This window comes from Falco biarmicus, chromosome 1, assembly GCF_023638135.1.
Source record: "Falco biarmicus isolate bFalBia1 chromosome 1, bFalBia1.pri, whole genome shotgun sequence".
NCBI lineage: Eukaryota > Metazoa > Chordata > Aves > Falconiformes > Falconidae > Falco > Falco biarmicus.
The window spans coordinates 88,110,005-88,137,994 of NC_079288.1; the positions used below are offsets into that span (position 1 = coordinate 88,110,005).

The window sequence follows — 27,990 nt, forward strand, 5'->3', positions numbered from 1 at the left end:
TGTGGCTGAACCTTGGTGTGCTCTTGCCTTCGGTGATGCTATACATTAATTTATTAAAGAAATAGGGAAAGAACACCTTCAGTTTTGAATTTGCACCACAAACTCATTGGTAGCCGTGGGCTGTGCTAGGTTAGTGAGTAGCTTCACTCAAAGATCTCAGTGATGCTACCAGAGATGAGTTGCTCTCATGGTCAAGATGGAAATGGTCAGGGGGTTTTGTGCCACTTGTGTAGGTTTTGAGAGATGGAGCATGACAGGATTTAATAAATACTTTAAATCCAGTCCCATCAGTGGTGGGGTGGGAGTGGGACAGCCCTTCTGTCTTGGTTCTCCTGTGGCGCTGCCAATACTGAGAGGAGGTGGGTAACACCAGCATCCTGGGAAGCACTGGCTCTCAGGCCCAGGAGAGGAGCTCAAAGGGAGGTCAGAGCTCCCTGCTTGTAGGTAATAATCCCACCCTGCTCTGGGTCTAACCTGTAGATACTGGTTTCTGGCTCATGACACTTATCTTTCAAGGGGGAAACAGCTTTTGAGAGCATTAAGAAGAAATATGGCATGGAATTGCTGGTTCCCAGGTAGTTTCTGTTTCTAAAAAGCTTTCTTAAAATGTCAGATTACTTGTAGGTCCAAGCTGATGCTTAACTTGATTGCAGGACAAAGGCTCAGATTTATACCTGACCCAAGTTTGCTCCTTGCCAGGCTGTTGGCACCACTGATGGTTGGATGGATGTGGCCACCATGTGCACCCTTGATATTCGGCTAGGGTAAAAAGTATAATTCAGAGAAAGAATTGATGGTATAAATCTGCATAGTCTTTGCAGTGCATGTGCATGGTGGCAAGAAGGTTTTTTTGGATGAAATTTAGAATTTGGGAAGGGCAGTGCTAGGTGGGAGAGCTGCTGGGCACATCAGCAAGGCTGAATTTTTCCTTAAGCCTTGAGCTCCAGCTTGTAGGAGACAAGGAGCAAGTCAGGCTATAGCTCCTCAAGGAGTTATTGCAGACATTTCATAAGACCCCTTTAGCTGAGGGCATCCTAAGGCAGCCTGGTTGTATAATGCCGTAGTAACTGGATAATCGTTAAATTCACGTCAGGTTTTTCTTTTAGTGAATTTATTTTTTGTAGTAGAGAAGATTGATGTCTGGTGCCTTGCTCAGGTGATATTTGTTGTTGTGTGTTGTTTGTTTTGTGAATTCCAAATGAGATTTTCTAAATTTTATTTATTTATTTATTTATTGGGGGGCTCGGAACAGTTCAAAGCAAGACCTTGTCCCTTCTCTGAAGTGTTTATAATCCAATTTCAGACATAAAACAGTGCGGGCGTGGAGGAGGGAGGAACAAGCAGGGATAAAACAGCAAGCTTTTACATAGCCTAGGGGACCAGGGCAGTAGGCGGACATCTGAATGCTTCAGCAGGTCGATGGCATTTGAGGATCCTCATGGGTTTGTTGTCTGGGTGGGGATGCTCAGATGTAGCCTGGCTTGGTAAAACAAGCCACCTACAGATGAAGCCCCCAAAAGAGCGGTTCAGGTCCCTGCCACAGTGCCTGGTGTGGGTGGCGATGCCTGGGTTTGGCTTTCAGGACTAACCAGCTCTCCTCTGGAGGCTCAGACCCCCAGTAAAGTTGGGAGAATGTGAGCCCAAAACTCTGTCTTGATCATTTTTCCCAGCTATAGAGACCGGTCCTATAAATTGCTATAACCCACACAAGCACTTTTTTCTGAAATTCCGTAACTTTTGTGGATTTGCATCACTCTTCACCCATGAATCAGTGAAAGAATTTCTGGCATTGTTTGTCCCCTCTTTCTTCTTGCTAACACTAGGTATCAGTTGTTTCACTGCCCCTATGGTTAAGTAAGTTGGATGTTTGTTTGTATCACGGTCCAGTAAGGAACTGGTTGCACACTTCTGTATGCCACATCTGCACAGCGAGACTGGAAAACGGGTACACAAGAGTTCATCAGATACTCTTATACCTGAACAGCTGGGGTTTTGACTTGGTGTTTTGAGTAAAACTCTTTTCTGACATTTGGATTTGCATTTTGCAGGAGAGCGTTGCATAGGTAATTCTGGAGGAATATGAGATCCGCATCTTAAATGCTCAGTATCGCAAGTTATCTGTTAATGCCAACCTTTATAATTACTTGAATTAATCTTCTCTGTATTCCAGGGTGCCCGAGAAACCTTTGAGAGTTACTATAGGAAGCAGAGAAGAAAACAAGCCAGATTGGTCCTGCAGCCTCCTTCAAACATGGTATGCGGGTCCCCTGCTTGCAGTGCCCACACTTGCTCTGCTGAAAAAAGGAGCGGAGGGTTCTTGCTGGGCGTGCAATTGCCGATGGGTTGTCTCTGATTTATTTCCAATTGCTCGTGGCCACCTTTGTTTTAATCTTTGCTCACTTTTTCTTTGTTGCAGCATGAAACTTTAGATGGCTATAGGAAGTATTTTAATCAAATTGTAGGGTAGGTATTCTTTTTATATACATCCTCACTAAATATGTGTGTGCTTTGTTGTTGAGGAGCTAAAAGAGGAGGAGGAAGGAATGTTGATCTTTTTGAGGGTCCTTTAAAGAGAGCTGAAACAGCAAGGGGGCTGGGGGGGAAAGGTGGTTTGGGCTTTTAAAGCATTTTAGAGTGTATTTTATAGCTCCCACGAACTTTGCTGTGTCACTAGTGGGTGCATGGAGGAACCTGCCAGCTCTTGTACCAGCAAGTGCGTTTCTGGGAGTTTGAGGGTAAATAATCTCTGTGGACTATGTGCATCTACTTGCCCCACTAATGAGATGAATAGGCCCTCTGCCTTAATTATTCTTTAATATTTGATAATTATTCTTTGATTATTTTCCTGGTAAAGGAGGTGATTTTCAAGCCTCTATTCCTATGAGCTTCTTATTGCACTCAGATTTGACAAGAGTCTTCCAAAACCACCCAAGCTCTAAGAGGAGACAACGTAAGACTGCCAATCTAGCAAAGATAGGGGATTATGTTGAAATTTCTACAGCTAACAATAATAATTTCAACACTTAATCACGACCAGTACAAATGCAACGTGCGCTGCTCACCTTCTCTGTGCTCCTGGGATGAATTTCCCTGTCAAAACACAGCTGAGATTTTGTGTGTTGCTGTTTAGAATGTCTGGTGCCATGCTTGCTCCCTGAAAAATACAGTTTCTTTTTGGCCAGCATGTTTGATAACTGGAGATTGGAGTGAACTGAGCGTGTGGTGTATCCGGGTGCGAGGCATTATTTTCCCTGCAGTTAACCAATTGTAAGGTGATTGCTGCTGGCTGGGGCAGAGTTCAGTCAGTGGTTCTTGTTGAAATAATGGGGTGGAGAACTTAAGACCGGGGAAATTCTGCCTTTGCGTATTACGCAGAGTGGCATTACTAGGAGCAACTGTGTTTTAGCTCACTTCTGTAATACAGTGAAACAGCATATAAAATACTGTGATGTTAAAAATAGGTGAATAAGGTGTTTGGCGTTGGCTATGTTTGATACAAATACTACTGCAAATCTGAGCTTGCTCTGGAGATTTGTGGATGTGCAGCTGCTGTGTGCCCCTCGCATGTGGTGTTTGCAGAGCTCTTGATGTCTCGAAACCTGTAACTTCTGATAACGGTGCCGTTTTTTCCTCTCCCTTAGGTTTTTTGTAGTTGAAGATCACATCTTGCATACAACGCAGGGCTTGGTAAATAGAGCCTATATTGATGAGCTGTGGGAGATGGCGTTATCAAAAACTATTGCAGCACTAAGAACACATTCAGTAAGTAAAAGCCCAGGGTTGCTCAGCTGTTGCTTGAGTATGACTTGACATGCTGGAAATACTGGCTTTTACAGTAGTATTCTTTGTTTTGCCTCTTTTCCAATGACCCTGTTTAAAGCAGTAGCATGAAGATACGCTGCTATTTCCCCAAAAGCTTTCTCCAGCCTTTTTTGCCTCTTGATGCACTGCATTTCCCTGTACCAAACTCTCAATATTTGGGGTGAATGGAAAGAAGACGACAGTGGTTTGGTAACGGGATAAAATACATCGCTGATCACTTTTGAAAAGCACCAGCAGAGGGAGTCAGTTTGTCCCAGAAAACTGGGCAAAAAGGCGTTTATTTGGTACACTGAAGTATGACCTTGTTTGATATTCCCTTAAAGTTCATGGCAGTGAATGAGTTGCTATCAAACTGCAGATCATTGGTGTGTAGAATGACACTGAATAGATTTCTTTTCTTATTTCATACTGAAAGAAGTTTGGAAAAATGGCTTATCGCTTCAGTATTTCTCTGCTTGAGCAAAAAAACCAAAGCAAATTGCAAAAAATGAGTTTTTCCCTGGTTTGGTATGATCTGGTATATAATGGTGTACTGGTTCAGCTGGGAGCACTGGAGTTTTCTGAAAACCCTGTTGGTTAATGGGATGAAAAAATTACATTTGTCCTTAAAAGGAAAAGCATTGATGTCTTTCCACAAGTGCGTTTTCAAACTGCTGGGCCATTTTCTCCAGGAAAAACCAAAAGTGTTAAATCACTGCTGCTCAGGGATGGCAGTTCCGTCTGAGAGCACAAGGATGCTGCAGGATCGTGTGCTGCGGGGCTGCATCTAACGTGGTGTAACGTGCATGTGGTGGCACCCAAGTGATAATGATGTCGTTGCTCTTTGCTGTGAAAACCCTAACATTTCTGCATGGAGACACAATACGCTGCTCACTGCGAACCATGCTGAGGTCTGCGTTTAGGTGCCCGTGACTTTAGCTTAGTGTGGTCACCCACGGGCGGTGTTGCTGGTGAGCTGTTTGGCTTTATCTGTGCAGGTGGGGATAATCCTGGTGATGGACCTGGAGCTAGGTGGGATGAGGGAGGGCAGAGGCTTCACGGGGTGCTCTGGCTCCGTCTGGCATGGCTGTTGTGTTGACTGGAAAGCTGCCTCCTTCCACTTAAGCTTCTGTGTTTTGAAAGGGGATAAACACAGCGATGTACACCCCACCAGGTTGTAAGCCTGTGTTCATTTTCTTTTTGAGTGGGGTTTTCTCTGAGGAAGCTGTGATGGTAAGCCAGGTACAAACACGATATTTTTCAATTTTACCAACTTTGTTGCCATGACAAATTGTTGTGATGCCAAACTTCATGCATGAAGTGGCTGCCAGGAGAAGCTTTTTTCAGTAATCATGAAAGTTGCATGATTTCTCAACGCTAGCGTTGTGGTCATTGCCGTTCCCTCTAAGCGCTGCTCAGCCTGCAGCTCCCGTGTAGACCAGCGCCCTCCATCCCGTATCGCCTCTGAGACTTGGTGGAGCATTCTCACGTTGGTGAGGCTGTTTCAGTTCTTCCCTTTCAGCCAAAGTTATCCCTGTGTTTTCTTCCTTGCTGCAGACAGGGACATCTTTTATCGCTTCTGATAGCTTTAGGGCATTATCTTTCTTTCTGACTTTCTTTTTTGGACAGTGAAATGGAAAATGTGTCTCTTCCAGTCTTTCGCATTGATTAATGGAGTCATTCCTCTTTGAGTTTCCAGAGAGCTTTAAATCTGTTTCTCTTTCCAGCTTATGATCACTGGTTCTATATTTGGTAAGACTTTGTCTGAAACTTTACATATTTTCAGCATAGGGAGGTTGTCTGCTGTGTCCAGAGAGCGCACGAAGCCTGTGGGTGACGTGGGGTGTCTCTGGAGGGACGATCAGTGCTGTCACTACGCTGAGTTGTGTCTTCAGGGTTTCGAGCAGTGTCCCAACCCGCAATAAATACTTGCATTGTAGCTCTGACCATTAATGTTGCTGAAATATAGGCATGCAGCATTTTTTTTTCTCAGCCTGAACCACTTAGCGATGCAGCCTTCATGCAGGGCTCGGGGATGCCTTGCTGCGATGCTTCATTACCATCAGACACAACACACTAAATATTAAATGAGAGGCGCTGCTGTCATCCTGGTATGACAGCGCGCTGATTTGCTTCATCTCCTCTCGCTTCCCCAGCAGCTCCTGGGTAATCTTAGAGACACTTCAGGTATATCTACAGCAACTGAAATCCTTATTCATCATGGAGAGCCTCAAGAGCAGTGTGTTACGAGGAGAGATACCCTTATCAGCATGCCTTCCTTTGCCCTGTGCAGCGTTAGGGCATGGGCTGTAGGATAAAAGCTGCTGATCATAAGACTGTACGGCGTGCCTGTGTATTTATTATCGCTCAAGTGATAATGCAGGAAGGCTGAGGGTAATATTTTTCACGTGTGCTGCAGTTAAAACCATGTTGTAATTTCTCCCCTTGTTTGCAGTCCTACTGCTCAGACCCGAGCCTGGTGTTAGACCTGAAGAACCTCATCGTCCTCTTTGCAGATACGCTCCAGGTACACGGGTGTTGATGACCGCTCTTTATCTTGCTCAATGGTTGTGTTGCTCACAGGTGGTGTCAGTCAGTGGGGTGAAATGGCTCATGTGGGCTTGCTGTAGTGACTCAGCTTCTTTTTTTGGCATTGTGGCGCATGAATTGGGCCCAGTGGACAGCCTGGTTCCCTCCGTGTGCGGTGTGGCTGGCCTGTGGGCAGCAACTGAACCTTGGCCACTTTGCCAAGCTTTTGTGCCCCTGCCTGCACCCAGCCCAGCTTTTAATACCCCTCGGTTCTCCACCTTGATAAATCACCACCTAAACCCCTCCACCAGCACCGTTCATTTCTGTGGTGGTGGTAGGGGAGAATTTGCCCACGTGCTCCCTATTACATTGAGAAAATAATCTTCAGCTGCCTGCTGGTGACTTTTTCTTACCTGAAGTTGCTCTCTTCCCCCACCTTGCTGCAGGGATACGGCTTCCCGGTAAACCAGCTCTTTGACATGCTGTTGGAGATCCAAGACCAGTATAGTGAAACCCTGCTGAAGAAATGGTCAGGAGTTTTCAGGTAAGAAGCTCTTAAGCAAACGTATGAGATGTACCCTGCGGAGTAGTTTTAGCCCATAAATAAAATGTTTTCAGATCAAAAGTTTAAATTTTGGGCAACAGTAAGCTTTTGGCCTTGGGCTCTCCTTGTACCCAGGGAGGGCCAATTTAAATACAGTTGTGAGGATTCTGTGTGTGGTGAGGTCTGTGCAATAAATTGGTGTAGACCAGATGTTTTATGTCCCAGAGGGATAAGGTTATGGTTTCATTATGAAGCTCACATTGACAGTCAATAGATGGAAGGACGCAAAAGTCTGGTGTGGCAGCAGCGTTACTGTGCCGTTGGTCCAGCACTGAGTCCTGGGTGTCTCGGGACATCCGTGGTGTGTCCCTGTGTCGCTGTGCTGCTGCTGTAGGCACATCCGTGAGCTGAGCAGTTGCCCACAGGTAGGGCATGGTGTATTATCCAGGATCCCATGCTGTGCTCTGGAGCCACCAGCTCATTCTGTGATGGTCCTCCCTGCACCTCCCAGGAGGACTGAGTTGTCTCTAAGCATGGGGCATTGGGAAGAGATGCTGGAGGATGGTCAATGCCCTGGTAGCTCAGCATCCATCTTCCTTGAGGTAGGCCCGACTGAAGCTCACCTGGGCTTTACTGGGGCTGCTGCTGAAGCTCAAGTCTGGATTAAAATCACCGTTAAGTTCTGGCTGTGGCTTTGTGCAGGCTGAAGGCAGGGAGCTGGGAGAGATCACTGAGTCCAGCTGCAGCAAAGATGATTTCAAAAGTCACAAACCTGGGGAGAAGTTTAGGCCCATGGCATCACATCATAGCCTGGCACTACTTCTTAAGAGCTTCCCGACCCAGCAGTGAATCTGCAAAGTTGTGGTTGATCTGTCATCACAGAACTAACTGTCTTACTAACTTTTCTTTTCTTTTCTTAGAAATATACTTGATTCGGATAACTACAGTCCCATCCCAGTGACAAATGAAGAAGTTTATAAGAAAATAGTTGGACAGTTCCCATTCCAAGATGCAGAACTCGAAAAGGTAATCCTGAAATGAGGAAAGTGGCACAGTGTGTCCACTGGTGCAGGAAAATTCCGCACCCTTGTTAGTGGCATTGAGAACTGCAAATGAGAGAGTAAAAAAAACCCCAAACCTAAACCCCCAGCCTAGATAAGCAACAAAACCACTCCCTCCCCTCCCCCTCCCCCCAAAAAAACCAGGGGAAAAGAATAAATATGCTTTCCGTGTGATGCATTTCTCCTGCTGTGGGTGAGGAAAGTGTGTATAGCAGTACCTCATCAATTTTGTTTTCAGATCACAGTGTACTATCGCAGCTGAACAGCGCTTGCAGTAGACAAGAGACTAGAAATCTCTGCTTCCATTGCTATTTTTTTCCCATTTTATGAAGCGTGTTATTGACCTTTATTTGTTTTAATCTCATATTTAAAAGAAAAAAGCCCAATGAGGTGGTGTATCTTGGCTTTTGTAAAAGTGTGTGCTTGCAAAACCTAAATGTAGCCAAATTTGACCTAGCCAGTGTCCCTTAAAAGCCTGCTTGGCCTTCTGCTCCACATCTGGCAGCCAGCGAGCTCCAAGCCTGGTGAACTTAATTAGAACTGGGAGGGTTTTTGATCCAAGTCAAGTGTTTAGATTTCAGAAAGCCTATGTCCTTCCCCCAAAACTGTATCATGGGGTCCAGCTTCTTACTATTACACTCTGTACCTCCCAGCCATGTGTGCGCTATGAGTAAAAGCTGGTTGGAAAAATTTGGTGTAGTACATCTGTTTCCTCTTGGCTTTTGGTGTTGTAAGCAAGTGTTCACCTTGGGCAGCAACTGTGGGAGGTGACCAAGCAAAACACCTTGTGCCTGGTGGAAGATAAAAGCCAGGGAGTTCTAAAACAGGATTTTTTCATATGAGTTAGTGAGTTAGGAGGGAGAATGAGGGTCCTGTTGTGCTGCCGACTCCCTCCGAGCTGCAAGTTTCCTTCCAGCCTGTTTCAGGCTCCAAATCCCTTATGCACCCATGTGCCATTTGTAAGTGATTATCTGGTCTTTCACTTGGCTGAAATGTTTATATAATATACAATAAATGCTAGCTTGTTGTTTCATTGCTGGACTTAGCTAAATACGAGAATTAATTTGACTGCATGGAACACGTTGCTGGAAAGCAGTCGTCACTCCTGTTGAATATCTGCTCTTTGACTTGAATTCTCTCCTGTATTTTACAGCAACCGTTTCCAAAGAAGTTCCCCTTTTCTGAGTTTGTGCCTAAAGTTTACAATCAGATTAAGGAATTCATCTACGCCTGTCTGAAGTTTTCAGAAGACCTTCATCTGAGGTAGGAGATGGCTGTGCTTAACGGTTGTAATATGGAGGTGTTGTCTGCACTGAAAGATCTCAACAGGTTTAAAATATGAGTTCTCTTCCTCAACCCTTCATGCTGCTCAACTGCTTGGAATATACCCTGTCCAGGCTGGAGATGGCTGGTGGTTACCTTGGAGCGGTAGCATCCTTCATGTTCAAAGGACTGGCCAAGTCTTCAAAAATAGCTGCATCACGCAGGGAAAGATAGCCCAGGACCACGCTAGCTGTATAAAAGGTGGTGAGGCTGTTTCCTCCAAGGTGTTTCTGAGTCACTTGTGCTAAACGATGAATGTGGTTGTCTTGAGAAAGATAGCAGTGTCCACTTGTCATTGGGTCAGTGCCTGATGTAACATCTGCAGCCTCTGCATGGCCTCCCCGGACTGTCCCTCAAGGAGCGTGTTGTCAGCAAAACTCCTGAGGTTTTGATTTACCCTGTGAGTTAATGAGTTTTGGCTGCTGGTTTAAGGTTTTTGTTTTTCTTCTTTCCCATGGGAGTTTATATACAAATAATCTGATTTGATTTTTTTTTCTTAAAGCCTCCAAAATACTCCACGTGTTTACCCTCCCTTCTCCATCCCAAGGTGCCTTGATACTGGTTTTGCCCCGTGCGTATGTATGTGAGATTGGAAAACAACTATATTCACCAGAAACTGCAAGCTGTGCTTTCTTTTTGCACCCAATAATACCTTCAGCTTGGTTAGAGGTATATAAATGAATAACAAGATTTTTACTGGAAGAGAGGAATCCTTCTTCCCCTTGCAGCACCGTACTAGCGAGAGGTTGGAATGTGTGTGGGGTTTCACCTCCCCTGGCAGCTTCGCGTCTGGGCCATGGCCTGACACACTGGGCATTGCCCCGGTGCTGGTGTGAAGCTAGGGCAGCATTCTGGGGACTTGTCAGATGTTTCAGTGCATACACAAAGCTCTTCAGGGTTTTAATTTTCTTCCTTTGTACGAGGGATAGTAATTCGGAGAGGCACCTTCTCTCCATCTTCTGCTAGAGGTCGCGGTAGCTCGTTGGTTGATGTGGAAGCACAGGATGTTTCTCACCCCACGTTTGATCTCAGCCTTTCACTGGTGGCAGGTTGTTCTCTTTGGTGGCTCCCAGGGCCCTTAACCTGTGGGTCACCATTAAACATCTCGATTTCTAAAGCCGACTGAATGGTCCTGTTTCACACGGATGCTGGTTTCACCAAACCCCTCTGTTGGCACTTCCCTCATGACTTTTGTGCTCTTCACCATTACAGAGGTGATTGGGTTTGTCAGGGAAGGGAAGAAAAGTGTCCCCTTGGGTCCCTCCTCAGGGGTCCCCCTGGACATGTTATTAAAATTCCTTTCGACATTGGATTTTCCAGCCTTTTTTGAGGAGTGGTGTGGGGGCTGGGGGAAGGGATCCCAGCTCTTGGCTTTTCGAGCCAAAAATTTGGAATATTTTTCTGAAAACCCCTGTTGACACTTTCTTCATTTCACCCTGACAGCTTGAATTAGGTTTTATTAGGAAGCTTGGCTACAAAGCCAGCAGCAAGTTTTCTTTCTCTTCTCTTTCTTTTTCTTCTTTGGTTGTCATTTACCTTGCACCCTGGAGTGATTGGGGTCAGCCCGTCAGTCACGGGAGGCCTGAAGGTCATGACTACTGCTATGGGATACAGGACATCAGCTGTCATTAACCCAGACGGTTCGCTTAAATACTCTGCGGTCTTTTCCTGAAGACCAGAGCCTATGGCAGAAAATGCAGCTTGTATTTTTTTTTCTAATTATTTTTTTAAACTAGCTTCTTGTATTTGTTGGACAGGAGTGTTCTCCTTTATGTTGATATGCTTGTTAAAGTTATTTTGCTTTTCAAGTATTTGAAGAAAATTTGGAGCTTGGTGTGCATTTATAAGGGTTGTAATTTTTTGGTTTGGCTCTATTAATTTCATTAGGAGAAAGAAAACCTCCTTTATATTTTCAGCAGTCCTGCCTTTGTTAAAAAGCATGTGTTTGAGTTCATCGATGAGATGGCTTTGAAAGTATCTACTCACCAGAAGACTTCCACCCGATCCAGTGGAATTTCCCATTTGAAAGATAGCGAATATCTTTGGAAAATAGTGGGTGGAAGGATGAGATGTCAGCTCTAATCTACCAGGACTTGATTGTTTGGTTTTGGTTGGTTTTTGGGTTTTTTTTTCCAAACAAAGCATCAATCCTGAAAGAACTCATGATACAATTTTTAAAGTGCTGAAAATAATCTAAGTACATAAGGTTATTGAAATAAAATAAAATATCAGGGGCTTGGAAAACTACATCAGGTAGGTCCTTTGGAAGCCAGCTTTAGGAGAGAGGAGATAATGTAGTTTCTTTAATAGCTTGCATTACTGCTCCTGTGCTCCTACTGGTCTGTGATCACGGAGTAGGTGCATAGCCTTAGTAACAATCACACCACGACCAACTTCTACTGATGTGAAGCTGATAGATCCAATTGCCATCAGACATACGGAGCAAGCAGCCCCCACGAACAATATTGTTCATATGGGGGTTTTGTTCTCTTGTGTATTGAGAATGGAGATCCGACCCATCTGCTGACGCAAGACCCAACCTCTGCTTCACAGGCGAGAGTTAGCACCATGCAGCTGACTGGTACCATTACTCTCTGCTAACGGGTCCCACTGGTCTGGGCACTGGCTCTGTGTGGTTGGTGTGAACTACCACTTGGTTCATCATTTCACCCAGGAGAGTGCTGGGCAAGGCAGTGGCTAACACTCATCACTCCTGTTTCCACCCTCACTTTCCTCTTCTGTCGAACCAGGGAAGGCTTGGAAGATTGCAGTCCAGCACCTGCTCAAATCCTGCTCTTTTTCTTTTTTTTTTTCCTTTTTTTTCTTTTTTTTTTTTTTTTTACCCCCAAGGAATGCTTACTTTTTTTTTTCCTTACTCAGGGCGTAGACCTCATGGGACATGTTCTAGATCCTGTTGCTCTGGTGGAACCCGACCACAGAGGTTACCAGACTGCCTGGCCCACCATGTAACTAAAGTTACAACCTGATTTTCTAGCTTGTGCAGCCAACAAATGAAATCAGAGTAGGAAACCTTTGGAAATGGTGTGTCTGCAGAGAAGGCTTGATTAGAAGTGCTTTGAAGAAGTAAAAGCAGCACGGAAGTGCTAAGTGGTATTACTAAGCACTACTTGTTTATGCCCTGGAGGCTATCGTGGTTGAGGTGTTCCTGCAGCTGAAGTGAGCGATTAAAGCAAATCCTCAATTTCCAAAGCCATTTGGTGATATGGCAACCTCGTGCCGTCAGTGCTGGCTGTGGCGTCAGGCAGAGGCCAGCAGCATCCTGTTCCTGCCAAGAGCGTGACTGTCTCGGGGCGTACACGCAGCCAGACAGTAACTGGCTTGTTTAATTTCGACGCCCTGATGACAGGTTGACGTTTGAATTAAAAAGCACAAGCTTTTCCAGTGCGACCTATTTGATTGCCATGTTGGTTTAGTGAGAAAAGCTGACATCATGTCCAAACCCCTGTGTTTTTCATCTCTGCTTTCTTGGTTCCACTAGATGCTGGAAGCTCCAGCCACCAGCTCCGCTTCCAGCCTCACCCGTTCTGCACCTACAGCATCCTTGGGGACTTGCTCTGTGAATCCCTATATATTGCATTTCAGCATTTCCCAGGGAAAATCCCGAAAGGGCCACAGTGTTTGTACAAAGATACAGCTTTGTGTATTTTTGCTCCCTACATATTTTTTTTTTTTACCCTCTCTGAGCGTGGATCTAGCCCTTTTGGCTCCCTGGCCCCCTTCCCTGGTTCCCATGCTGCTCCGGCAGCAGCAGGCAGCCGCCCCTGGTGTCACAGGGTCCTTTTGTACCACCCCTTTGCTTTATATCTCCTCGGGTGTCTTTTTTTACCATCTGTAGATCATCACAGGGTTAGATTTTATTGTGCTTGCTGTATTTAACCATGCTATTGTCTGGTGGAGGGGACTGGGACAATCCAGTTCTTCCTGGGGGATGATGGAGGGCCTGGGGAGTATGTGCATGGTGGGTTTTGGGATTTGGGTTTTTTTTGTTTATCTTTAAGTAAAACCTTATTTGAGATCCCTACCCATAGTATAAAGACCAGAAGAATTCATTGGCTGGTTTCTTTTCCCTCCACATATTGGTTTCTGTTCCACTTTAAAAAATCCAAATGCATCACCTTGGACTGCACATCAAAACCCTGCGAGAAGGAGCCAAGGGGTCCATCTGGGACATGAAGTGGGCTAACTCTGATCATTGCTGGCACAGGATGCGCTTCCCCGCTAACCAGAAGGAAAATAAACTCACAGGGATCAGTGGTGGTGATCTAGAAGAGACCCACACTAAGACTTTGGCTGATGACGTTGAATTTAAATTATCAGGAGCTGGGTCTTGCTGAGCTGCTGGCCCTGCTCTGCTTGCGTCCAACTGGGAAGAGACAGTGGTCAACCCTTGGCAGGCGTGTAGCTCAGAAAAACAGACTTCTAAACATCAGGGAAAAGGAAATATTAGAGAAACCTGTTGGGGAGTGCAGTGTGGCGAGCAGCTGCTGGGCGTACGGGGAGTTGTGCAGCTGGGCTTTTCTTGGGAAAGCTGCAGCAAGACACGGCTTTCTTGGTCTCGCGGAAACACAAGCGTGCCTTTGCTCAGAGACGCGAGCAGGGAGCAGCATTTGCCACTTCTCCTGGGAATTTGGGGGATTCCAGTGAAATTCTCATGCAGCAGCACAAGGATGGTCCCGAATAACTTCAAAAATTGAGTAGATTGAAGGACGCGCGGCACTTGAGGAGGGTGAGCGGGCCCAGGGGGCTGCTGTGACCACAGGGTTGCTGTTGGAGAATGCTCAGTCTTGCTTTCCTGAGCCTCAGGCACTGCTGCACCAGGGGTTGGCTCAGTGCATCTGCTCTAATGTTAAACAGGCATAGAAATCTGGGAAGTGTGGGCTGGCCAAGGGCTGGCAGCGCCCACCCCTGTGCCAGCAGGCACCCCGGTAGCAGCACCCCAGCATCCCCCAACTTGCACGCCAGCGGTGGGGTAATGCAAGGTTTGCTTTCTTTTCTCATGTCAACCCCTGCTTTGTAATCTGGCCCATTTGTCAGGTAAAACAGGAGAAGGAGCAAAAGGTCAGGGGCTTGATTTACTGGGAGCCATAAAGTTATTAATGCTTCTCGGCCTTCCAGTTGGAAATTTTCTTTGCCTTAACTGCTGCCTGTCACTGTGCTGCCAGAGAAAAAGCCCCGTGGTGTCAGGGCTAATGCAGGGCCAAGGACAGATCAAAGGAGCCTGTGTCAGGGTGGGATTCCAAAACCTCCCGTGGAAAGGAGAGGTTGCACCTTGCTGGTGTGCACCTTGGAGGGGCAGCAGCACTTCAGCAGAAAGCCAGACCCCCAAACTTCAGCAATGCAGCCGTCTAGCAAAGGCCACGAACATGTTGCGAGAGGATCCAGTCTGATTTAGTTAAAGAAAAAGCCGTGAGGAGGTTAGGGGAGTATTCGGGGGTTGATTTTGTATTTTGCCCTCATTGCAGGTCTTTGATCCCTTTCCCCTTGCGTACTGAACCTGCAGAAATCCAGCAATGTGTGCAGGGCTTTGGGTGGGCTGCACAGGTTAGTGCTGTTGCTCTTACCCATGCTGGACCAGCCCCACTAAGAGGAGAGGCTCAGGGGTGTAGGTTTAGCATGTGTTAGTCCCTGTTCATTACCGACGTATGCACAAAAAGGCCTAAAATGTTGGTATTTTGGTAAATACTGATGTGTCAGCCCCTGTAAGCAGTGCATGGGTGATCACACCTGAGTCAGAAGAGGGCTGGGAAGAAGACTGGGTGATGAGGGCTCCAAGTGATTTTCTTCCCATAGAGCATTTTGCACATCTCTCTTTTAATTTTACTTTTCAGCTCCACTGAAGTTGATGATATGATTAGAAAATCTACAAACCTGCTGCTGACCCGAACACTGAGCAACTGTTTACAGAATGTCATCAAGAGGAAAAACGTCGGGCTGACGGAGGTGGGACACGGCTTTGAGGAGACCCATTCCCAGGGCAGGGTGACAGGAAGGGAGTTTGGCCCCCTGGAATTTCATACAGCACTTTTAGAGATGTTGGTTTGGAGCATTTATTATAAAAAAATTGGCTGGAAAATGATAATGGAACCACACAGTGTTGCTGTACAAAGCAAGAAACACTTTATATTGTGGGAAAGAGGAAGATTGTTTGCTGTTGCTGTTAGCATTACTCCTCTTTGGAATTTGCAGAGCATTATATATCTGAATTAAAGTAAGAGGACTTCAAGGAGGACAGGAGAAGAGCCAAATGTGAGCTATGAGAAGATGAGGGAGCGGTCCCCATCTGTTGGTGATGCTTCAAGCAGTTTCAGTACGTTGCTACAGTACAAACTCTATATTGGCATTTTCTTTTTTGTGATCAATACTTCTTTGTGCACAAAGTCAGATTTTTGAAGAGTTTAATGTGCAGATCATGGCTGTTTGGGGTCGTGTGGTACCCAGGGCAGTTTGGATTCCTTAGTGGGGCCTCTGCATGCTGCTATTAAATGAGTAGGTATTAATACAGCTGCAGTTGTTTAATTGACTGTATGGTAGAAATGTGTCTTGTTCTCTGGACGCTGTAAATACCCTGTGGAGGTGAGTTTTGGAGTGTTTAGTGCATTTACAGCGGGTATGTATTTACACACGATTCTTCCTCAGCCCTTTATCTCACAGTCTGGAATCTCTCTGCTCCCCGGGGGCAAATTCCTCTTCCCTCCTGCTCCTCCCAAGACTCCCTCCACAGAGGAATGCAACACTATCCCTGCACTATCCATCCCCCAAACGATCTTTTTTGCTGCTGTTGCAAACATTCACACAGTGTGATGGAGTGTAGGAAGGGCAAGCTGGGTGTGGCTGTCCCCTCAGCCGCTTGTGCCCGGTTTAGATGGTGTAGATGCTCCTTGGCATCTTCCACGCTGAGTGGAGGTGATGCCTTTCTTTGGGCTGAGAGTGACTACTTCATGTGCTTTAGAGCTGAAGAGGATTTTTGCGAGTAAAGCCTATGTAGCACAACCTGAGTTTAAAATAAAGGTGTAGTATGTCCAGAGACTGGTGTTCCTCTGAGTATCTTCTCATGTTTTCACCCTCTTGCTCCTTACCACTTACCAAGGTACAACTAGCTCTTTCCTGGGGTTATCTCTACCATAGTTTTTTTTCTAATTTGATTGAAGAAAAACTGTTTGAGCATCTTTGTTGCCTCCTGCCTCATTTCTTTGTGTAACCATTGACCTGTTTGTCCAAATGGAAGCATGTGGCATTTTTCTGATGTGTTTCTCAGACCTTCCCTCTTAAGAAAGACGTTGATATGACTGTGCAGCACAGGAATTAAAGGGTATGTTGAAGGGTCCTAGATCATATGCAAGCATAGTCCTGGTGTCAAAAGTGATTGCAGAAGATATTTAAGTACCTTGTATAACTATCACTTCCCAGATTTGATTTATGCACAAAGCAACAGCATCCATTCTGGGCTCTCCAGTGTCACTTTCCAAGCAGCAGACAAGGTAATGCAAGGTTGTGTACCAACCTTCCCCGTCTGTATCCTCTTTAATTTATTTTTCTTTGCTGTTTTTTGGGGCTACCTCTTAGCAGTGGATGTTGAAGTTTGTAAAAATAATCCCGGTGTTTTGAATAACCCTGACATCCCTCAATGAAAGAGAAGGAAAAGATGCTGCTATCTTTTTTCATTTGAGTACCCCAACAAGAAGGTCTTATGCCTTCAAATTCAAGAGAAGATCATAACTTGAAGGAGCCAGAGAGGGAGCAGAAAAGCTCTTAGCAAGTGGTGGAAGAGAATCAAAGTTATAGGTCCTTCAAGTGTGATAGCTGATCTGGACCAGTAAGTTGTGATGATCAGAGAAGAGATTTAGGAGGAATTTCACACAGCTGGAATATCATGATCATGATGTCAAAGTTATCTGACACAGGGAAGCACAAATGAGTGCTTGTCTGAAGGCAAAAATCAAGAACAAAATTAATCCAAGGAATTCAGAAATGAGAAACCCTCCTAGTTACCCATGTCATACATTTCATGGACCAAGTACAATACGAGGAGTTCAAATAAATCATTATTTGTTTTAAAAACAAAAGTTGGACTGGAATGAAAGAAGTGTTGGCTGGAAGGGACCTCTGGAAGTATCTAGCCTGACCTCCCACTGGCAACGAGATCATTGCTCACTTGGATCGTGCCAACCCTGACTTTCTCTACCCGACTTTTAATTTCTGCTGAGCAGAGGTTCCACAGCTTCTCTGGGCACGCTGTTCCAGTTCTGCACTACCCTTCCTAATGATTCTTTTCCTTCCTAATATCCAGTCTGAACCTCCCAAACTGTGACCGTTGCCCTTTCTCATGTCATCTGGCTCTAGCAAGAGTTGGGCACTATAACATTTGTGGTGTAACTTCAATATTTCTGTGCCTGCAACACTCAAGTCACTGTTGAATCCATCTCATTCAGAAGATTTGTGAGTGTTTCAAAATCTTTTCTTTAGGGGAGGTGACTGCGGACTGCCACACCGTACTCCAGCAATTAAATTATATCATTCTGGAGCATTAGAATACCTTCCGTGTCTGTAAGACGACTGTTTTGGCATGATATTGAGCTAGACATTATTTGGAAAGGTTTTGTTATAGCTTATGTTGCACCTTGAAAATACGGCAGTCTGCTCAGAAAAAAGGTATCTGCTTAAGGAATTAATGATGCTTCCAAGCCAGTGATCCTAAAGTGGAAGCCCGGATTGTTTTGCTCTGGATTGTGAATGTTTGTGTTGATTGACTTCAGCAGAGGCTTTTACTCTGTAGATGCCTTTAATGTCCCAAAATAGTGCCATGTGAAGGCAGCTGTGGAGACAGTGTTAAGAAAATTGCAGATAATGGTGGGTATGATAACCAAAAAGATACCAGGGTTAGATCTGCTGTTCACCCACACCACCCTCAGAAAAGTTAAACCTTGTGGATTCTTTGTTAAATGCCTTAGTACGGTGTTGTTTGGTGTCACTCAAGATACGGATTATTTCGGGTTTGTTAGCAGACAGAATACTTGTGATTTGACGTGGTGGTTTTTTGGTAAGCCTGTTGTATTTGGACTGTGCTGAAATGAGCACTGACTGACAGCTGAATGTAGGAAAGTCATTAAAAAAAATAATCTTTTGTGGTATTAGTGGCTGTCATGGGAAATGCTTTTCCCCCAAAATTATCTTTTATTTAAGTTTCTGATGTTGTTAAAGGAGGAGAGCCTTTGAGCATGTAGCAGAGCTTAGTATGTTTGTACAGCGTCAGCTTTTTGTACCAGAAGTTCTTATAAATTGGCATCCACTAACCTGGCACGTCCCTGGCTTCAGGAGCACCATGGCTGAATAACTTTTTTGCCTTTGCAGCTTGTACAGATTATTATAAATACGACCCATTTGGAGAAATCCTGCAAGTTCCTAGAGGAATTCATAACCAATATCACTAATGTACTTCCAGAAACTGTCCACACTACGAAACTCTACGGGACCACAACCTTCAAGGTGAGAAGGCTGGTGGCTCCATCTCCAGGGTGGTTGGAGAGTATCTGCTTTCGGAGCGCGTGTGTGGATGCATGCGTGCAGGGAGCTGAGCTGAGCTGAAAGGTCACTGTGGCATATCCTGGCAAGCTGACGCCATCAGGCTAGCTGTTGGGTTTGTCTTCTGGAGCGTTACTTCTGTCAAGATCATGAGCCTTTGTATCCCTAAGTTATAGGCTGCGACTGCAGCACTTATCTAAAGGAATAAGCAGCTTTTAAACAAAAGCCTGATATTTTTTTTTTTTAAATGAATTTTCATTTTGCTGTTTGAGTGCCATACAGTGTTACACATGTCTGGCCATGAACACAAGCTCTCCTCTTTCACCCAAGAGGAGAATAGATTTTCAGAACTTATGTTTCTGTATCTTTCCACTTCTTTTTAGCATTATCCCCTAAAAATCAGGGCTGGCAGAAAGTGCTAGACTTTCCCAGTATTTAAATCATAACTCAGGAGTGTCCACCCAGATACTTTATATAAAATCTGAAGGCCGTAACTGGATCAACTATGGTGTGCCTGAATTGTGTCCCATGGCTGGAGAGCAGGAGATGGGAACAGCACTGAGGACTTGAGCAACAGCAGGGAACTGCTTAGGTGAGGTTTGCCCTTGGGATAACTCAGCAAGAGACTAAGGCCCCATGTCCCCAGGGAAGTCCATTTGTTGTCTCTTAGGGCATCATCTGCCTGTTTGGCCTAAGGGTGAGTTTTCCTATTGTTATTCTGGTAGGAGGTTCCTCTGCGGCCCTCCTGCACCCCATACCTGCACACGTATCAGTGGGTCTCCACATTTTTCCAGATGGGACATTCCTCTCCCAGCTCTCTCTCTTCCATCCTGTGCTAGATTTGTCTTCCTGGTTCCCAGGTTGTGTCAGAAGCAGACATCAGCTTGACCTGGCCTACCACTGACCTGGTGGCACATGTCCCACCGGTCTGAGCTAACCCAAGGCTGTAGCAACCATGTAGGTGCCTACAGGTGCTTTGTGTTGTGCTACCTTAAGGGCTAAAGGTTGGGTCAGTCTCCCATCCTGTCACTTGTGTAGAGGTTGTGGTATGGAGACTCCATCCCATGTGACATCTTGTTTCCCAGGATGCCCGCCATGCTGCTGAGGAGGAGATTTACACTAACCTAAACCAGAAGATAGACCAGTTCTTGCAGCTGGCGGACTACGACTGGATGGCCATGGAACCAGGCAGCAAGGCCAGCGACTACCTTGTAGATCTCATTGGCTTTCTACGCAGCACGTTTGCTGTGTTCACCCACCTCCCGGTAAGCCATCTCCAGCGATTTACTTTCTTTTTCTGTCTGGGGAATGCACGGGCATCCAATGTTGAAACTAATGGTTGCTCAAGCTTTATGGAGTGTGATGGAAATGGAGCCTTGGACTGCCACATTCTTATGAAATAACAAATCTGTTTTTAAAGGAAGCTATTTCATGCGCCTCCCCAAGTATTTGCAAGTCTGCGTATACGTGAACGAGGGAACTATCACAGTCCGCCATGCAGAATCAGGATCATAATTCAATAGCCACCTATATTTTAGATATGTTAACTTTCAGCTTAATGGACGTTCAAGATTTTTTTCAAGAGGTGCCAGTATCTGGGTGTCTATTATTTGAACTGCAGATACATTTCCAAATGTTTGTCAAGTCACTGAATGCCTTACATCAAAATATTGCTCTGTTGGAAGGCAGCATATGTTTCTTTCTTTTCTCTGCTGTCTAAAATATGCCTGTGTTTATGCTGTTATTGCAATCAAGAAAATGTATTTTATGTTGGTTTTTTGCAGTTGGCGGAGTAATGTCCCATTGCATAGGAAAAATAGAATCATCAGGGAGTTTCTTTTTTGCTCAAACAGCTTTTTTCCCCCCCCCTTTAAATAAGATTTGTTCTGAGCTGTCTGGGTATATACTTACAAGTATCTTCAATCAGCAGGTATTTTGAAATAGCAAATCCACTGAACACTGTATTTGTTCTAAAAGTGATTTCAGAGCTTTCTTCTTTCCTGGACTGTTATTTATTTGTTGTTGCTGGATGCCCAGGTTTATAGTACACCAGCACCAGGCATCTTTCATTAGCTTGGATATAAACAGGAAGAAAAGATTTAATAATACACAATGGCAGTTTCCTTCATTCTGCTTGTTTATGCCACTATGATTGCTCTGCTGGAAGGATGTTCAAGCCATCCAGAGCTGTTTTAGGAGGTGTTGCAGCCCCAAAACTGTGCAGCCTTCTGCATGGCTCATGTCTTTGGCCTTTTTATCACAGCAGGAAGGTTTGACAGCAGGATGGAGATGAGAACTGATTTGCTGTGGATGGAGAAGCCCCCAAAAGAGAAGTGAAAGTGGCTTTCATGGTTCTCTGTGCCTAGAGGTGGTGTTGAGGAGAAGGTGTTTTCTTGGCTCTGTTAGCAGTGGAGCAAACTGCTAAAAAAGTGTTCACTCCTGGGCAGAGAGGTCGGAATGGCTTTCATCCGTCTTCTTGTTCAGGCCAGGTTTATTGCTGAAATGCCACCTCTGTTGGCAGCCTTGAGCTGTGTGGCTGGTGGCCATGAGAGCAGGCACGGGACGGGTCCTGAGGACCACCTCAGGAGGTGCTTGGAGGTGGCTGTATTCCTCAGCTGCTGCATTTCTCCTTAAAAAAGGAAGATGTGGCTGCACAGGGGTGATAGATCACCTGGAGACTGCTTCCACAAATCATACTGGGAGTACTTACACAAGTAATGGAATTTGACTCGTGAGTCTTTGCACCAGAGCATGAAGCATGGCTAGCGAGAGAGATGAGGATGAGGAGAGATGCCCACAGTGATTTATGAGATGGACTTGGGGTGATTTATCTTCCTCAAATATTAATGTTTCCTCTTTGAGTGAGTCAGAATTGTTTGGGAGACCGGGAGGACAGCTAATTGGTCTAAAAAGGACCGAGACAGATCAAAGCAGCCTTTTTCTATTCCCGGACTGGACTAGAAAGGGCCCAGCTGAGGAGAGGGCTGTTTGCATTTGCAGTGCAGCACCTTATCTTCAAAGCATTGCATGGCACTGATCCTCCTGACAGCCTCATGAGGCAGCGGAGGCAAGTCCATCAGATGCTGCAATCTGATTTGTGAAGCTGTAGATCTGGTTCAGTGGTTTGTAGGAGATGTAGGTCTGGGATATTTTTATATACATTGGAGTTTCTTCCTTTAGAGGAGTGCCGTGAAGGTGCTGTCACTGACCACTGCTGGCGGGTCCTGGCATACCCTTGCAAGCAATGGTGGGTGAGAGCAAGTCAGGAAGAGTCAGGGTACATCTAAAAGGCACCCAGGTCCTTCGGTGTCTCTGCTGGTTTGTCTTTACAGGGTTCAAGGGCCTCTTTCCAGTGGCTTACTTAGAAACACGTTAAAGTTTCTGGACTTTGCTAAATGAAACATGGGAGATAAGGTGTGTAGAAGCCCACATCTGTCTAAAGCAATGCAGGAAAATGACAGAGAGATTTGTGAAAGCACCAAAAATGTGGGATGAGCTTTGTTTGTGAAAGGAAAGAGTGAGAGGGGTTCAAGGGGGAAAGGAAGTATCTCCAAAAAGGGTGAATTAGAACTATAAGAACGTATTGCAGGATTGCTAGTGGCAAGGCAGAGCTGTTTCTGTACTGCTGTTCCAAATCCAGCCCAAATCATTAGCACTATAGCGTTAAGATGCAAGAGGAGTTGCTGCCCTGTTTGAAATGAGTTTGCAGCCTGGTCCAGCTGTAAAATACAGGATTTCCACCCTGCCAGTAGCTCACAAAGAAAAGCAAGTTACTGTGCACTATCCTGGGAGCATCTTCTCATTTCTAGAAGTGGACTCTGTGCAACACTGTCCCTTCCTATTCTCATGTCCTTTGCTGGTTTGGAAATGCCCCCGTCTTCCAGAGGTGATAGTTGGGTACCTCCATGTTGAATTTACACAATTTTAAAAAAGTGAAAAGTGTTCTCCTAGTACTGGAACTTGCAGCAGCTTTTTAGAAGAAAAGTGTGGCAGTCTCGGGAGATGACTAAGTGCAGGAGCTGAGCTACTCACTTGCCTTTTGTCACACAGTAATTAGACCCAGAAAAACCTTCACCTGCTGATCAAAGAAACTCAGCCTGGGCATGTTGGTGGTTACCGTGCTAAAATTACACCAGCAAAAAGTGCTGTCCTGTAATAGAATGGAGCCGAAAGTCCTGAGCCTGCAAAAACGCAGGCGGCTCCTTAACGTGACGGGTGTGAGTAATCCCATTGTCTCTGCTGGGGCTGCTTGTCTGCAGGAAACCTTGCTGGGGTCAAGGCTCCAGTGTGCCGCAGGGCAGATCAAACCGCCTTGAAAGGTCCGGTTAACTCAAGTCAACGTTTTGGAGAGGGAGTGAAGGAAAGCAGAGATGCTGAGCGAGCTAAAAGGTGACTGAGCCAAGATTTGGGCATTAGGTTTTGTCTCTCCCTTTTTGGATGTGTGAGGCTGAACTTTTCCTGTATTTATTGGGGGGAATCCCAGAATGGTTGAGGTTGGAAGGGACTTCTGGAGGCCATAGAATGGTTTGTGTAGGAAGGAACCTTTAAAGGCCACCTAGTCCAATGCCCCTGCCATCAGTAGGGACATCTTCAACTAGACCAGGTTGCTCAGAGCCCCATCCAACCTGACCCTGAATTTATAAGGATGGGGCATCTCCCACCTCTCCGGGCAACCGGGTCAATCTCGTCCAACCTTCCTGCTCAAGCATGAAAACTAACCCAGACCAAAGCTCGTCCTGGCTTGTGGAGCGGCATAAAGAGTCTCCACTTTCTCTAGTGTTCAAGCAGGAATTGCAATCCCTAATTTTTCCCTTCAGAGTATCAGAGTAGACATTGTGGGAGATGGTGGAAACCGCTTGATATTAGGAATATCTGGAATCGATTTACTTTTTGCAGCTTTGCTTCAGGATGCTGAGCCCCCATCTGCGAAGGGCATGGTGGTGGGCACAGCATGTGCTGGCAGCGGGGAAAAGTTCATGGTGAAGTTAGCAGGGGTTTGGTGCATACCGCTGCTGCATGAAATTTTCGTGGTGGTTTAGAGCCACAATTCGAAAATGCTCCACTAAGTGCCCAAAATGTCTCAAAGCAAATAAAACGCTGGTGGAAATCAAAGCATAATTAACATTTGGCTTCAAGGCTGCCCTCTTCCTGTATTAACCAGGGAGAGTTGGTTACTGCTGCTGCTGTGCTTATTAATATGGGATGCTCGGGGCTCCTTTAAAAGAAAATACTTTTTTTTAAGAAAAAAATACTTTAAGGGGGGGAAAAAAGTGTTCTAGGGGAAAAAAAAAAAAGGTGGTTTCTGGTTTTCGGCAAGTAAAGGGCCATGGCCTCAAAAAATTAACATTTCCAGCATTATACTTTTGAAAGAATGACTGAAAAAGCCTTTTGTCTTTGATGGCTGATTGTTGTTTTTATTTCTTGTTAGACAAGTTAATGTAAATCGCATTGACAGGGCTACTCCAAACACACTGATTTGTTGACATTAAGCTTCTCAGAGATGGAGGGTTGTGTCAACACCTACAGTGAACTGTCAGGTTAACAAAGCAAGGATGTTTTCTTGGGGGAAGGTAGCAGGGTTGGAGGGAAGGGGGGGGTGTTTTGTTTTTATTTTAAGTTTCCTTTAATCCTCTGTTGGTCTTGTATCTTGATAACCTCCTTTGGAAGGTAATCAGGGCAGGTCAAGAGGTGATGCTGACCCGGGAAGGGGAAGCAATCTTTCAGCAATCGAACAAACTGTAACCTCTGTCAGCTTGAGCAGTTCAGTGTGAACTCTCTGCAAAGTGGGTTTTGGGTTAGGGTTTTTTTCCCTCTTTTTTTCTTTTTCCTTTTGTGCTTATTTTTGCCAGATGGCAGGCACAGATTTCAGCTGGATCTGCGTGAACACTGTCCCTGCTCTGCCTGAAACATTTTTGCCTTATTCACCATATTGGCATCTCTTTCTGGTTGCAAATGAATACGCCAGCCCCGACAGCTCTTGCTTTAGTAGAAAGAGCTTTGGAAGTATTTATTTTTAAAGAGAATGATTATCTATGTTATTTAAAAAGCCAAATCCCTCTGTAATATTTTAAAAAGCAAGACACTGTGCCTGAAAGTAAAATGTCTTGAACTTTGCACCAGCCACAGCTTTGACCACGTTGGGAGGGACCCAAGTGGAAAACAACAGTCATGAAAACATCGTCTGAGCACCAAAGACACCTTCTTTAGATTTGCACGAGTCCTGTCTGTGCTTAGATAATGTCCCTTTGCCCTGGAAAGAGCTGAGCAAGAGCTGATTCCTGCTGTCACTCACTAGGGTTTGACATCCATTACCTTCGTCTTCCAGGTGGGAAAGCTGAGGCATGTGGGTGTTGACTTCCAGAGTATACTTAATGGCAATAACACTGGTCTTGTGGTACTTTGATTTCCTCCTCATCCTCCGTAGACCAGGTTCAAAGAACCCATGTTTTGTTTTTTTAATAGTTCGCCAACTGCTGAGCAGCTGGTGCCTTGGTTGGAGCATTGGTGGGTTGTAGGCACCTGTAGGTGATGACCTATATGTACCTCTCTGCCTTTCTCGCTGTTGCTTTGCTCTCTTCTGCATTTGACTTTCAACTCCCTGTGTTGTCCTCTGTAGGGGGATGTAGATGTCCACTCTACAATGTCGGTGAGTACAAGACTGCGTGTCATGCGCATTTGGTCTGCTCTGCTCGCACCTCAAATGTTAGAGGGTGAGTTGAACCAGAAAAGGTCCTTTGTCTTGGAAGGGAAAAGATTGAGTAGAGGTTTAAATCAATAGGATAAATTAGAGACCAAGGGAAAGGGTTTCCTTCCAGACAGGTTGCCCACAAGCATGCCGTTGCAGTTGCATTGCTAAGTTGTGGCTTTTAGAGCATGTCACATTTAACTGGCTCCTTTTATCCCCCATGAATCCCTAAATGTGCGGGGAATTAGGGGAAATGCCTGTTATTAGGGAAAGCATGATGGGATCTTCAACCTCTGCTTGAAAGAGAAAAGATCTCTGCAAAATCCCCCCTCACTCCCTCCCTCCCTCCCTGTATTTTGTTCAGACAATTCCCCCATGGGGATTTCAGCCTGGCGTTACTCCTGATCTAAGTGCTCTGACCCGGGGCTTGGACTGCTAAGCCTTCCCTCTGTCTGGAGTGTTGGAATAGTATTTTATCCAGAAAATAGTGTGAGTTCTTGATGTTTGCTGTCTCCCTATTTGGATTAGGGCAATTATCACATAGAAAGCGTAGGAGACCTTTCAGACCTACCTTCTGGTTCAACCAATACCTCTAATTGTTGTCATTTCTGCTTGTTTCATGTGCGAGAGAAAAAGCTGCGGCATTTCCATGGATAGATCGCAAACAAAGTGCTCTTGAGCTACCTTGTTTCCTCTATTCCCATGTCTGCAAGGCAAGGCACGTGCGAACAAAGCGTGCCTCTTTTTTTTTTTTTGTTTTGTTTTGTTTTGTTTGGGTTTTTTTCTTTCTTTTGTTGGTGTGGTCCTGCTCAACGCGGTTGTGCGGTGTGAGATGCGGCCGGCGCAAAGGTGTAGCCTCTACCCCAGCTTCTGCTTTTCCACCTTTAACCCCTGCTCGTCATTTTAATGCTGAGCTGCCATGGTAGTATTGATATTTCATGCCACGGTTGGATGCTTGTACCCCTTTTCCTGGAAACTGAGCATAGCTAAGCCTTGAGTATTTGCAGGCTCTGGGCACCTGGGGGTTTCTAAGTCAACATTGAGGTCTCAAATCAACGCCAGCTTCTGGAAAGAAAGAGCCTTGTTAAAGCAATTTGAGGCCAGCTTCCATCAAAGCTGTGGCTTGGCTGCTGGCAGGGCTGCGGGAGCTGCCCGCGCTGCTGGGGAGCAGGCAGGGATGCTTCGGGCATCCCCTTGCAGCCACGAGTTTCCAGGAGTGGTGTTGAATGTCGACCATCCGACGTGGTGTCCTTAGAGCGTACCCTAAGAGAGACAGATGCAAAAAGTGGTAGTGCCTCTGGCTTTTCAAGATTTTCAACCATTTAGAAGCCAGATGTATTTATTTCTTTAATTGAATCCAGTGCCTAGACAGCTATGGAGACAGCTTCCTATGGAGAGGGGTGCATTAGTTTCATTAAGGTAAATCAATGAAAAATAATACCTGGAGGTCCCCTGGAAAGGGTCAGGGATGGAGTAATCCCTTTATATGGTGGGACTTTGCTAGCCTGCTCTTTGCTCATTTTGTTCTTAACTGCAACAGATTCTAACTTTCCTTTTAACCCTTCTAATTTTCTGTTCTCTAGGTAGTTGTATTAATTGGTGGAAATAAATCACTAATCTGTCTGTCCAAAAGAGATTGAAAAATAAAAATCTGATTGCAGAAAACAGCAGGACAAAGGAGTAATTGTAGCGGAGCTTAAAATGTCCGGTGGGAAGTAGTTGTGGCTAATCCTGGGAGTTTCTTGGTGTTGTAGATACGGGCACACAAAAAAACCCGAGTTGCCTGAGATGCAGACATGAACAGGGCATGAGCAGCATCCAAAATCCTCCTGGTATGGTCCTCAGGGGGCTCCCTTTGCTCTGCAGAGATGATCTGAGTCTCTTGAGGGGGGGCACTTGGACCAGCTTGCCACGAAGGTTGGTCAAAATGCTCCTAAAATGAGGGTGCCTTGGTGGGGAGAAGGTGGGCTGGTGGCTGGAGCAGTGCTTGCATGACTGTGGGGCACCATGCTGCCCGCCTTGCTGCGGGCTGGTGGCTGTGCGTTGCTTTCTTGGGCTTCTCGAGTGTCTCCAAAATTCCAAATGCTCACCAAAATGAAGGGGTTGAAGCAAGAACTAATGGTTGCTTTAAAGCAGGGAGCAAAGCGTTCAAATACAGAGGTTTTAGCTTTGTTGGCTGGGGAGAGGGCTGACCTCTGATTAACCCAGGAGCACTAGTTAACTCGAATCTGGGTAAGCCAAGTTATCTTGTAATTACATGGTTTCTTGTCTGCTTTCAGCACTTAGAAAATTAATTGAAGCTAAAATGCCCAGTCCCATAAATCCTTTAAACCAGGGTGTGCATACTTCCCTAGGTACTGCTTCCCTTTGTGTACTCACCTTGGCATGTTTGGCTTTGATTTTCATTTTACAAACTTAGATTTATAAAGCTATTTTATGCTTACTTTTGCATGCACCTACATACACAAAGAATCAAATGTGTGGTGTGGGGAATTTGGCAGCTGAAA

General features: G+C 45.4%; 1 protein-coding gene across 3 annotated transcripts in view; it reads left to right on the forward strand.

The window, feature by feature from the left end:
- Positions 1-27,990, forward strand: part of EXOC6B (exocyst complex component 6B) — a 312,215-nt gene that overhangs the window by 182,838 nt on the left and 101,387 nt on the right. For all 3 annotated transcript variants that reach the window (XM_056344728.1, XM_056344734.1, XM_056344741.1), the window contains exons 9-18: positions 2,171-2,254; positions 2,417-2,463; positions 3,642-3,762; positions 6,257-6,328; positions 6,777-6,874; positions 7,795-7,900; positions 9,089-9,198; positions 15,108-15,219; positions 18,628-18,762; positions 19,884-20,063. In XM_056344728.1, coding sequence (XP_056200703.1) covers positions 2,171-2,254; positions 2,417-2,463; positions 3,642-3,762; positions 6,257-6,328; positions 6,777-6,874; positions 7,795-7,900; positions 9,089-9,198; positions 15,108-15,219; positions 18,628-18,762; positions 19,884-20,063 — 1,065 coding nt within the window. The remainder of the gene's footprint in view (positions 1-2,170; positions 2,255-2,416; positions 2,464-3,641; positions 3,763-6,256; positions 6,329-6,776; positions 6,875-7,794; positions 7,901-9,088; positions 9,199-15,107; positions 15,220-18,627; positions 18,763-19,883; positions 20,064-27,990) is intronic.